Raw genomic sequence first — 13,734 nt, 5'->3', positions numbered from 1 at the left:
TCCGTGAAACTCTGACGCCGATCTCGAGCACTGGGAATGTGGCACTCGTTCTGTGTTGATCTCCAATGAACCTCTTTGATGCCAACTTTGGTCACGGGGTATCCGGCAGTATAGGTGTGTGCCACTCTTCAATGAACGCCTTTGAAACCAACTTGGGTATCTATAGTCGTGTACGAATTTAGAAGTCAGCGGCATCCTCACCTTAAAGGCGAATGCACAGGTGCCTCCACCAATGGGCGCGCACTCTAGCCTGACGTCACGAGCCGGACGGCCGGTGACCCGGCCGACGGAGAACATGACGGCCCGCGCTTCGAACTGCGGCCGAATCGTGTCAGCTGTTTGCGTCTGCCCATCGTCACAGTGAATTCGGAAACTGTTTATGGTGGTCTATCATGCCGGAAAAATTATTGTGAGCTTGCGATGCACCATTTGTGCATTTGTGCGGGCGTTTGTTCTGAGCCGTGATCCGGCGAAGAAGGATTGCAGCGAGCATCGGTGACGCTGCGCTACGCTTCCTCTGAAAACAGGATCCCGCGGTGAGACACTACTGCAAAGAAACGTACTCCGTGTTTGTTCCGTGGTGTTTTGTTTTGCTCCAAAGTGAAGTTACGACGAGGAAAGTTCGCGAAAGTCTGGTGCCGACTGCGAGCGGCGGGTGTGTTCATATACTGTGTCGCTGTGTTTTTCGGCAGACGTGGTGAAGTGATGGAGCAATACCATGGAGTTGAAGCTAAACATTTCGACAGAATTACCTGTCTGGTTGGGAAAATTGATTAAGACTTAGAGATTGACTCCAACCAAATAAGGAAATTTACTAGCCTGACGTTTCGGAACCAATTCGGCTCCTTCTTCAGGGGGTATTCTTCGGAGGTGGCGGTGTGCCGCTTTTAAAAGGTCCGTCGTAACAAAGGAGAGGAAGGGGGAGAGAGCGTAAGGTGCGGAGACACTTGACAGGGCACCTGTTCTAGACAAACAAAATAGGTGGTGGGGGTGGGGTGATTAAGACTTAGAGATTGACTCCAACCAAATAAGGAAATTTACTAGCCCGACGTTTCGGAACCAGTTCGGCTCCTTCTTCAGGGGGTATTCTTCAGAGGTGGCGGTGTGCCGCTTTGAAAAGATCCGTTGTAACAAAGGAGAGGAAGGGGGAGAGAGCGTAAGGTGCGGAGACACTTGGTGGGGCACCTGTTCTAGACAGACAAAATAGGTGGTGGGGGTGGGGTGGGGGGCGGGGGCTTCGGCGTCGCTGGTCGGCTGGGTTGACCGATGCTGGGCGCCCTTTAGTCGCGGGAATGCGTTGACGAGGGACAGGGGAGGGGGGGACGAGTTGTTTTGGTGTTGCTGACTAGAGCGGGGGGTCCTTTCTTCCCTTCCCTTCGCCCCACCCCCACCACCTATTTTGTCTGTCTAGAACAGGTGCCCTGCCAAGTGTCTCCGCACCTTACGCTCTCTCCCCCTTCCTCTCCTTTGTTACGACGGACCTTTTAAAAGCGGCACACCGCCACCCCCGAAGAATACCCCCTGAAGAAGGAGCCGAATTGGTTCCGAAACGTCGGGCTAGTAAATTTCCTTATTTGGTTAGAGTCAATCTCTAAGTCTTAATCATTTAAAGGAGAAATGAGAAAAGCGTACGCGGCTGAAACAAACCTACAAATGTCTCAACAGATGAGATTTGCGAAAGCAACCTTCAATGAAAAGACACGTTGTTGCCAACTCTGTACGCGAATGGTCATTGACAGCAGTGTTGTAAGATAGCCGAGAGTCTAGCATCGTCTTTGAGCGATGTGTAGCACCGTCGATTGATTGCTTCCCACCAATGCTGCGACTCCTTGTGCTTGAAGCCGATCTCGGCAAGCAGGCGACGCACAGTAGACCACTTCAGTGATAGCTTGTTCGTTATCTTCTCGACCGTCGATATCTTGCTGCGGTGAAAGAAAACATGCACACATAACCTCGCGCGCACAACGCGAAGCTGTTAAACTTCGCGCTGCGTCCAAGGTTCACCTAAATAGGTCGCGAAGCTTGGAACGAAAAGCGTGCCAAAAACCTATCGTCAGATATATCAGTTAGCGGTGCACGATTGAAGTGGTACTATAGGTGAGGGGGGAAACCTATGAGAAAAACATTTTCGAAAATTTTTTCTCACAATACTGTCATTACAAGTAAATATTCAGTTTCAAATATTTTTTCTGTACTAAAACCGCAAATGTTAATTTTGTTTCTATTTCAAAATTTATTAGTTCATTTTTGGTGACCTCAACCAACCAGTGATTTTGGCGCAAGACATCGCAAGATTGTGCAAACGCAAGTTCAGAAATAAAGATTTTGAAATGTCCAATAATTTAAAAGAAAAGAACAAAGATTGAATCATTGCGATAGCACATCACGAGTCGCCGTAAAGCGTTGAAGTCCCTAGTTGTGAAGAAATTAGTTTTTAACTCCTCTGACAGCGTCAACGCAACGATGGTTGCTTGTGTACTGTGAAATGTTCATATACTGCGGCCTAAAGCTAACGGCACGGTCCGAAAACGCGCTCGCAGCGAACGCGAAACATTGTGCGCGGACGTGCATGCAGGCGTGCAGTCGGTCGCTGCGAAACCCGTGCGATCGCTGCATTGAGGCTTCGTTCTGTTATGCTCATTCTGTTATGCTCCATTTGGTTATACAGCGCACTATAAGAACATATTTCACATAGTTTGCTCTCAGCGATTGCATACCTTTCACGCGAGGTCGGTTCGGGCGACTCCATCACGATGACCGCGCGCAATGGGCGTTCACTGAATGTATTCGGCAAAGATCGAGATCGTGACTGTAAACTATTCTGCGTCTGTTTGCCCAAGATTATTATTTTGACAGTAAGAAAGTTCCCTCGTTTGGGGAGCACATACAGAAATGACCAGGAGGGCTCCCGCGTGGTGTTTTTATTGAGCGCCGACAGCCAAACCTATGAAGAGCGCGCCGCGTTATCCCTCATACTACGCAAGCGAGGCCCTTCCGACAGATGGCGACTCCGTAACTCCTCGCCCCCAATAGTGCTAGATACCACAAGAAATTGACTAGGGAATGTGGACCAAGGTCCAAAGGCGGTGCAGTCTGACACATGTAGTGCCTCTAAGCGCTAGCTGCAGTGAGGGAACATTTGGACAAAATGGAACGCTGTCGCTTTGATAAGTAACTTGTCGTAGTGCGATGTGACGCACACCAAACACAGTAGTAAGGATGGTTATTATTCGCACTTTTCACTCCTGCGTTTGGTTTCTAAAAGAAACTGGCGCACACGCCCGTGCTCTCACTTGCGCTATGCAACGTGACGCACGCGCCAGTCGTCTCAAAGGGCTATTCGGCACTTACACAAGTGGTGTATGCACGTGAGTGTGGACTAGGAAAATAAGGGATCCTCAGCATATAAGGTATTTAGCATACGATAATGAAGGCAGAACACCCTTTCTCCTTTTATGACAATTAGACTTTATTGTATACGACATCTTCTATTCTGATCAAGATAAAATACTAGTGCGTACGTACTTTAGAAATCTATAATTAGTCATTTAGGCGTCCTTAAAACCTAGGATTATCGTATGCCATGGCTAACCAGGGTGTAACCTTTAGCAAACTTAAAAAGAAATTTTGAAGGACAATCCCAGTCGTGTTATGACTGCGGCAGCTTTAGGCACTTCCTGTTTGTGATGTCCACTATGTCAGTTTTATTGAACACACTTTTTATGTATATTTCCCTTCGTATTTTGCTCAAGTCTGGCAATAAAAATTAAAAAAGTCATACAAGTAGGGTCTAATGGTTCTAGCATTGGGCGGTTGCGCTGACAGGACGGGGTCTGATCCCAGCATTAGGTAAATGTTTTTATTGATGAGGACCGAAACGATGCTAGACTGGAGCCTACCTACGTATCACAAAGTTGCTGGCTTGTAACAAAGAATTCATCGCGGTAGAAAGTGATCAGATTCAGAAACAAGGCGTCGGAATGTGCAGCTAAGTGAGTAGGATGTATTTTGTTAACATTCCAGTTTGTTGCCTGTGTTGATCAGATATTCTACCTAAAAGGCCGTTTAAGTGCCTCTTTCCACCTGTTATATGCATTGGCTGTTCATGTACAAGAGCCGAATTCACAAAGATTTTCGTGCGTAAGTACTCTTTAATTTGCTGGCCGCCTTCGCTAATGGTATGTCCAGTACATGGATCGGCTGAAATTTTCTCGTAAGTTGCTTTTGCGGACACGGGTCCAGATGTTGTGTCTCCGAGTGTCATGGCAGATTGCGTGGATAGGATTTAATCTAAATGCCATAGCCATGGCATGTTATTGGAAAGTCTCTAAAAAAACTACGCCGACATGTCCTATATATACCGGAATTATGTTTTATTAATTATTTCGTAGCAAGAGGTACCATCACAATGCTTCATTGCTGGACTTCCTACGGTATATTGGTATTTAATCTTCCATCCATTAAAAGCAATCTATGTTCAATTGATTGATTGACGGGGTTTGATCTCCCAAATCACCGCTGGCTAAGTACTATAAGAGACGCCGTAGTGGAGGGCACCGAATTATTTCTAACAACTTGTGGTTCTTTAACGTGCACGTAAAGCAAAGTTACACAGCGTTTCGTTTTACGCACCCATCTGAATGTTGTGGCCGCGGCCGGGCATTGATCTGTAATATAATTTGGGCTACTAGGCTTACTGCTAGATTGTACTCACCCGTAGCCGTGACAACGAACATGAGGAACAACCCCGCTGCAGCAAAAAACGCGCGCATCGTGTCCTGCGCAATGCACATTTGCAAATATTGTCTCCTCCGACAATTCCAGAGGGCTGCAAATGTCCCGCAAGTCCACCGTTGCTCAGAGACAGCTCAACTAAAGCTACACTAGACTGACAGCTTCGTTCAAACGGTTGCGCTACCCGACACTAGTCACTATACGATAAAAAAGACGCGGTGAAAAGTTTTATATTTCGTTATGTAAATGGCATCCAATTTCGCTAAGCTCAACAAGGGATAAAAAATGAGGGGAACAGCTGCGATGGAGGCTATAGAGTTTCGACGCGTGAGCAACGTGTAGAAGGAAATGTTGGAGGCCTAACGCAAGTGAGGTCAGTTCAAGTTCAAGTAATAGCATAAACGGTGAAACTGACGGAGATAAACTTGTATTACGTTTCGATAAGGGGAACTACGCTAGAAACGCAGGCTTAACGGGACGTTGACGGTGTCCAACCTTCACGTGGCTACAAAGGCGTGCGCTTTCTGAGCGAAAAGAAAAAAAAAAGAATAGCCTGAACAGGATGCTTTAGCTTGGGGGCTCCTGTCTAAACAGATGGGAATGAATAAATCGTTTTTCTCGACAATCACATGCACTTAATATTATGAGATTTGTTACATCCAAAAGAAAACGTTAAAATATAGCGACTGCACTAAGGAGATTTTGAATTATGCCGTAATTCTTCTATAAAGCGCGTTGAAATTAGCAATATTTCAAAAACGAAACTATGAAGTTTACTACTAGGTAATTTAGCAATGAAAAACGATATGACAGTTCTCTAAGCTGCACCAATTAGTACATCCAAAGCGAACAAAACTGATGTATAATACGCTGCCCTGAAATATACCGCTAATCTGTGACCGAGATTCTAGCAAAGCCCTTGTAAAGATTTTTACAAATTGACCCAACCTGTGAATTCACATGTCAAGTTCTTATGCTTTACGTACTGTAATGGCAAAAGTTTACAGAACTGCGGCCGCTATTTTTGGTGTAGTAGTTACGGATTTGTGAGCTTCGTGTTTCTATTTTTTATGGTTACTGGTATTCAGCATCGTTTCGAGAAATATTTCAAGACGTCAATTAAACATTCTGGCGCTTTAATTTATTCGCTTTCCCTCTCAAATGCAACAAATTTAATTCAAATTGTTTCAGGGGTCCTGTCATCAAAGCATTTCTGCATTTTGAATGTATTTGAATATGCTAAACGGAGTCGGCTCCGCGATAAAGCTTCTTCTTGAGCAAAGGCGTTTGCCCGGGGCCGACTGAAATGAAATCTGTTGCATTTATGAGAGATAGCTAAATTCTTGTCACTGCAGCAAGCCGAATTCGGTTTTAGGGTTCCGAATGGTTTTACAAGATTTGCCTAAAATCCGTATGTTTACAAATCCATGGCTCTGCACCGCAAATAGATATCACAGTACTGTAAACAGCATCCGTTAGAGCCAATAAAGCGGACATATTTGATGTAGGAGTTTACAGCTTACATAAATTCGTTGCAATGTTTAAAAAGGTTCCGCAAAAGTCATAATTAAATATTAGTACCATGTTACAGAGCGCTATATTACACCCATTTTATCGGCCTTAGATGTATCATTGGGTGCTGTTTATTGAAATGTAATAACTTTGTTCATTCGAGAGTTACAGCGTTGTAAACTTCATAGTTTCGTTGTTAAAATTTGGCAGATTTCAACAAGCTTTATAAACATAAATATGGCCTAAATAACCTATATGCTTCCTACAATAACTAGCTTTTAACTCATTCTTCCAAATGTACCAACGTTCATCCAAGTCGGTGCAGTTATCGCCGTGAAAAGCTATTTCACCATGCCCACATGTTTAGATACTCGCCCCCGAGCTAGTTTCTTCTTAAGAAAATTGCTTTCCGCTACGGAAGCAGGAGATAACGGTCTTCAGGCAAAATTCCTTGTTTTGTTATAATTTCGCGTTGGTTTCGGGCCTTTTTTATATATTGACACGTATACATGTTTATCTTTCGCCGATGGCCGCTTTCCACCCGCTAACAAATGTTAAACGTTATCGCTCGGCGCAGGACGCGCCTCTATCGGAAGTTTCTAGAACATTATCGATGCTTCTTTCCGTTGCCTGTTTTCACCGACGCTTATGTTATCTGATTGTATGAGCGACGTGAATTGTCTAGAACTTTCTGGAAGACACGCGCGTGCCAGGGATTGTTCTGGAACCTTCGATGACTCAGGTATAAAAGCCGACGTGTTTTGCCGCTGATCAGATTTTCGACAACCGCCGACTGTGTTCGCCGCTTTCGTTGTGCTTTGAGTGTAGCTTGCTTTTGTGGGCACAGGTTCGCCCAATAAAGAATCAGTTTCGTGATACACAGTTTTACGACTGTTTACTTCAGCGTCACTACTACGTGACATCTGGTGGAGGTGCTTTTGTGTCCATGCAGCGGACGCCCCCGCAAAGCCGCGACCCAAGCCCGAAACCGGAGGACGAGACCAACGTCGCCAAGGACCAGCGAGCTAGCCGTATGCAGCAAGGACTTTTGCCAGAATACGGACTTCTTCCCGAGAAGACCACAGCGATCAAGGCCAAGTCAACGACCCCAATGGCAGCCCCAGCGTCCCCCATCCTGCTGCAGCAGCCTCGGGAGCCACCGACCTTCCGTGGATCATCAGCTGAAGACCCTGAAACATGACTGGAGATGTACGAGAGGACCGCGACATTCTACAAATGGAGCGACGATGACAAGCTGCGCCATGTCTATTTTTCGTTGGATGACGCTGCTCGGACATGGTTTGAGAATAGAGAGACCACCCTGGTGACTTGGGACCTATTTCGCGAGAACTTCGTGAGGACCTTCACGAGTGTCGTACGAAAAGAAAGGGCTGAAGTTCTCCTGGAAACCAGACTTCAATTGCCGAACGAGGGCACCGCGATCTTCACGGAGGAGATGACTCGCCTCTTCGAGTCAGTTAGGTTCTTGATGCGGGGCGTCAAAGAGCATCTATTCACCGGGTTGATGCGCAACCCGCCCAAGACTGTGGCAGAATATGTTTCGGAGGCGACAACGATTGAGAAGACGCTTGAAATGCGAGCCAGGCAATACAACCGCCCTGCGCTGACAAACTACGCGAAGCTCTAGCTCTAGGCGCCGACGACCTGCACGAGACGATCAGAGCGGTTGTACGGGAAGAACTACAAAAATTATTCCCAAGATCGCAGCCTCAGGTGACTTCAATCGCTGACATAGTTAAAGAAGAGGTTCAGCGATCATTGGAAGTGCCAGAAGTTCCGGCATCGCCTCAACCACAGCCGCAAGCGATGACCTACGCCGCCGTCGCCCGTCGTCAAGGCCGCCCTCCGCGCTCGCGCCAGGGCCCCGTAACGCCGCAGTTCCGTCGTCCACCGCCGCCAGCACGCCCGCCCGTCGCCCAGCGCAGCTACAAGCGGAAGACGGACATTTGGCGCGCCTCCGACCACCGCCCGCTCTGCTATCACTGCGGGGAAGCCGGCCATGTCTACCGCCGATGCCCATACCGCGAGATCGGCCTACGAGGGTTCGCCGTCAACGCGCCACGTCCACAGCTTGGCGAGTGACCACGTGACATCGCCGACTACCTTGCCGGAGCCCAGTGGCAACCACGACGACCCTCACGCTCGCCGTCACCACGCCGCTACATCTCGCCGCATCGCCGCCTGTATGCCGGCCCAACCCGGGGCCGATCTCCCAGCCCATACCCAGAAAACTAAAAGCAGCAACCGAGGGAGGTGCGGTTGCTGTACGACGCAATGCCTAAGATCCCACTGCCGCCACAGGACGACCAGGATGACGATACTTTCTTGGGACCAATCAGTGCCGACGAATTCGCCGAACAACAGCGAGCCGACTCGGAACTAAGGAGCCTTGTAGACTACCTTAAAGGCAAGACCGTCATTGTGCCGAAGGTGTTCAGGCGAGGATTGGCGTCGTTTTTCTTGCAAAACGACATTCTCCTAAAGAACTTCTCGCCTCTACGAGCCAACTACCTCCTCGTGGTACCCTCAGCATTGCGTCCAGAGGTTCTGCAAGCTCTCCATGACGACCCAACGGCTGGACATCTCGGTTTTTCACTCTCTCGCGAGGATACAGTAAAAATACTACTGGCCTCGCCTCTCTGCCGACGTCGCCCATTACGTAAGGACATGCCGAGACTGTCAGCGACGCAAAACACCGCCGACAAGGCCAGCCGGACTTCTACAGCCAATCGAGCCACCTCGCCGACCGTTCCAGCAGATCGGGATGGACTTACTGGGGCCTTTTCCGACGTCGACGTCCGGGAATAAATGGATCGTCGTCGCTACGGACTACCTCACCCGCTACGCCGAAACAAAAGCCTTGCCCAAAGGCAGTGCCGCCGAGGTAGCCCGATTCTTCGTTGAGAACATCCTCCTGCGTCACGGTGCCCCAGAAGTCCTCATCACCGACAGAGGCACGGCCTTTACGGCAGAACTAACTCAAGCCATCCTGCGGTACAGCCAGACAAGCCATCGCCGCACCACCGCCTACCACCCGCAGACGAATGGCCTCACCGAGCGCCTAAATAAGACCATCGCCGACATGCTGGCAATGTACGTCGACGTCGAACACAAGACGTGGGATGCCATCCTTCCGTACGTGACCTTCGCATACAACACGGCCGTGCAAGAAACGACGCACATGGCGCCGTTCAACCTGGTCTACGGAAGGAACCCGGCAACGACGCTTGACGCCATGCTACCAGACGTCGCTGACGAAGAAAATCTCGACGTTGCCACTTATTTGCAGAGTGCCGAAGAAGGTCGACAGCTCGCCCACCTGCGCATCAAGAACCAGCAGAGGACCGACAGCCGACACTACAATCTACGACGACGCTACGTCGAATACCAGCCCGGCGACCGTGTTTGGGTCTGGACTCCGATACGCCGACGAGGACTTAGCGAGAAACTGTTGCGTCGCTATTTCGGACCATATAAGATAATCCGACGTATTGGCGCACTGGACTATGAGGTCGTGTCAGACGGCATTTCGCAATCACAGCGGCGCCGGGCACGACCTGAAGTCATCCACGTGGTGCGTCTTAAGCCTTTCTACGCCCGCTGCGAGCTTATAGGTACTTTGTTACTTTGTTATTTTCTTTCTTTATTACGCGTCGTTTTGTTTTCGCTTTCGCGTTTGTTTGTAGCATCGGGACGATGCTTTTTAAGGGGAGGGTATTGACACGTATACATGTTTATCTTTCGCCGATGGCCGCTTTCCACCGGCTAACAAATGTTAAACGTTATCGCTCGGCGCAGGACGCGCCTGTATCGGAAGTTTCTAGAACGTTATCGATGCTTCTTTCCGTTGCCTGTTTTCACCGACGCTTATGTTATCTGATTGTATGAGCGACGTGAATTGTCTAGAACTTTCTGGAAGACACGCGCGTACCAGGGATTATTCTGGAACCTTCGATTGCTCAGGTATAAAAGCCGACGCGTTTTGCCACTGATCAGATTTTCGACGACCGCCGACTGTGTTCGCCGCTTTCGTTGTGCTTTGAGTGTAGCTTGCTTTTGTGGGCACAGGTTCGCCCAATAAAGAATCAGTTTCGTCATACACAGTTTTACGACTGTTTACTTCAGCGTCACTACTACGTGACAATATAGACAATTTTATATTTGATTCATGGGCGCCGCCATATTGGGCTGTTACACAAACAATTTCTTCGTTTTATGAGAAGCTAGGTCACGTAACATGGTCATGAAACGTTGAACGAATTTTTACAACTGTTTTCATGCTTGCGAATCGACTGTAGTACCGTAAACTTTATTGTTAAACACAGAAAACAGAAGCGTTATTAGCCCAATATGGCGGCACCTAAACGCTTCCGTAAAATGGTGTATAGGCGCGACCCATGAATCACGTTTTTTGATTGCGAGTTTAATTTCTTTGACACGAAGATCTGAATACTGTTTTCTTCATCATTGCCTGTTTTACTGCCATACTTTTACGCATGCGTAATTTCTTCGTGGTTTGTATTTATTCTTTCTATACTTCCAACAAAGTTTAATTAGAGTTCAGTGTCATGTTTCGTGGTCCTTCTTCACTGTGTACGTGTGTGGTTTGCGCTGTCGTTCAAATATGTATTTTAACCAATTAGCCCAAGTATCAGTCTTATTATTATTCTGGGGAAATGGCCAAGAACCGGCATAGCACCCCTAGCCCACATCGCAAGGCTAAATCAAAGTCAATAAAGCAAATCAAAGAATCCGTTAAGCAATTCGCCAGTCCATTAACCGATTCGTCTGCTTTAGAGATGTTTGTGAGCCGGCATTATGAGTTCGGGTTTAATGCGAAGTATTCTCTATCTCATTCTTGGAACCATTCGGTAAGTAGGTAACTAAGTAGATAGATTCCGGTCTCGCCTCGCTTTAACCAAATGAATATCATGGGTGACCGAAGGTGAAATTGAACTTTTGCCGTCGAGCATACTAGCCAGGTGCTGTTATCATTAAGCCACGATCGCTTTATTTTTTACTGCCCGATTTTGACACGTTTCAAATAAATAACCGAACAATATGTACAAAACAATCATTGTCCGTATTAAAACACCAGCCCGTTTGGGTCCAATGTGTATATGCTAAAATTGTTTCATGTGTAAGACAGGTCAATACGAGGTAATCAGACTAGAACGCTTTCTGACTGATTTTGTTCGTCCAGAACATCTGTAATGCTCTATTCAGGGCAGGGGGGGGGGGGTCGACAGACAATTGTCTTCTAAAAAGCGTTCTTACAATATTGATACTGAAGAAATACTTAATATTCATTGGAAAAACGGTCACTAATTTAAGTTTAAATGCTTGATATACTAATGTAAAATGTGGACCTATATGTGCAGATTTCGTCAAAGAGGACTGTTAGAAATATATTTCCTGCAATAATTTTTTTAACATTTAGCCATACATATGTTGTATATTGTTACAGTATACATAAAGCGTTTGTTTTATCTGCATATTTTGAGTACATGCCGTTTCATAAGTAATTTAAATTTTATTATCTGTTTCGCATTGTAGTTTTATTCTGTTTTTATATGTTTCATTACTATCTGCAATCATTTGAATGAATGTGTAGGTTTGCCCACTTATTTAGCAAGCACAGCTAGGGGGAATGCTTCAAATTCGATGCTACAAAGTGGAGGATGAGTGAGTATAAGTACCAGTGGTTCTATCTGGACGTGCCTTAATTTTGCATCCAGTCCATCTACATTGAAAACATTTCAACTACCAGCATATTATTAATAATACTACAACATTTGTGTCCGCTTCTGCAAAATAGAGTGCCATTACAAGCAGTAGCAAATGCATGTATATCGAAAACCTTTAGAGTACAGGGGGTCAACTGTATCATCAGTTTCCAGCGCGACTGCAGAATGTTGCGTGGTGTGCTCCCAAACTTCTCATCATTGGAATTCTGCCTCGACTATCTGCCAATGATTTTAAATATTAAAGCGTGAGTGACTTGGCAGGGCACATGATCGAGCTACGAGTGTGAAACATTTCTTCGAAGTGCCTTTTAGGAGACTGGTGATTTTTGCGCGTGCCTGCATGCACTGTGATACATAGCACTATGACAACTTATTCACAGATGTGGAAATTATTCATTGTGACCATACCTTTCTTTTACTGCGTAAGCTGTCACGTGCTCATTCACTAGCCGTTTCGGTTCTCGATGGTGTCCGCCGCCGCCGGAGGCCGTAACCGCGAACGCCGGAAATGCGAAAATATGTAGCCGGTCACCGCCGGGATTGAACCTAGGCCCGCTGCGCGGGAGTCGGATACTTTACCACTGAGCCAAGCAAGCACTTACATTCCGGCAGCGGAAAAATCTCCCAAAAAACGCACCCTAGGCAGGCGCGAAAGCGCAGATGACCCGAGGCTCGGCCAGTATGGTGGCGCCATCTAGGTAAGGCGCCTGGAAACGCAGAGTGAGCAGGCGCAGACGACGAGATGCTATTCTGACGAGGCGCACAATCAACGTGATCCCGAGCTGCCCGAACCTACGCCAGTATGGTGGCGCCATCTAATTATAGTGCCTACAAACGCAGTGTGCTCGACATGTAATTTGCATATAGGAATTGCATGCTGCATGTAACTGCACCTGGTTCACTCAAGCAGGCTAGGTGACTATTTGTCACCAGCCCGTTTTGAAGATTCCAATAAACAATCTTGATCATCATCATCAACAACAACAACAACAACAACATATGGTGCCATGGCTCAAGGGATGTGAGCAATACCAGGAATCTGGGACATCGCCGAACAGCGCCTCTAGCGGCCGCCTCTGAAAACATGCGCATTTTCTATGGGAGAGCGTCGTTTTTCCCAAATAACTAATCATAGAAGCCATATTTCAAAATATTACCGTGGAAATAGGCTCTAGGAGCTTAGCCCGACATCTCATGCAAGCGGTACCATTACTTACAACAGAAAACCCGTTCCAAATTGCGGGCGAAGTTCGAAGTATGGGAGTCTATGGAAAAGGCCAAATTTTGGAGGCTTTTCTGGCCAGTAAAAAGCATTTTGCGATGAGCCTATTGCATCGATCGACGTATTATTGGGGATTTATCAACTTAAATGACTCGGCTTTCAGCTACTTGCAGCAGCAACTCTTGAAATGGCAAAAAAGTCGTTCCAAAATCGCAGTTTTCATAACAAGGTCGCAGAATTTATTGTGGTACGTATCTAAACCTAGTTTTTGCCTCTGGTAGCACTCAAACCGATAGCCGAGCGTTCTGCGCGACCACCGATTAGGATCGCTGATACCACGATTGGCAGTTCGCAGGTTCGAAGCCAGCGGCGCCGCTATTTTTTTTATCACTTTGTCGCTGCTTAGTTTGGCCGTTTCCCGCCAGATGGCATATTCCGAAACGCAGGTCATTTAGTTGCGGTTCTTGTTTCGTTTCTTTCTACTGTACCAACGTCTTC

At 47.0% G+C, this 13,734-nt stretch overlaps 1 protein-coding gene across 1 annotated transcript in view; it reads right to left on the bottom strand.

Moving 5' to 3' along the window:
* Window positions 1-4,922, bottom strand: part of LOC119442353 (uncharacterized) — a 188,855-nt gene extending 183,933 nt beyond the window's left edge. The window contains exon 1 of the mRNA XM_049661609.1: window positions 4,715-4,922. Within this exon, the coding sequence (XP_049517566.1) occupies window positions 4,715-4,793 (79 nt within the window). The 5' untranslated portion in view covers window positions 4,794-4,922. The remainder of the gene's footprint in view (window positions 1-4,714) is intronic.
* Window positions 4,923-13,734: the final 8,812 nt, after the last annotated feature.

The sequence above is a fragment of the Dermacentor silvarum genome, chromosome 1 (assembly GCF_013339745.2).
Source record: "Dermacentor silvarum isolate Dsil-2018 chromosome 1, BIME_Dsil_1.4, whole genome shotgun sequence".
Taxonomy (NCBI): domain Eukaryota; kingdom Metazoa; phylum Arthropoda; class Arachnida; order Ixodida; family Ixodidae; genus Dermacentor; species Dermacentor silvarum.
This window is presented reverse-complemented; position numbering and strand designations above follow the sequence as displayed.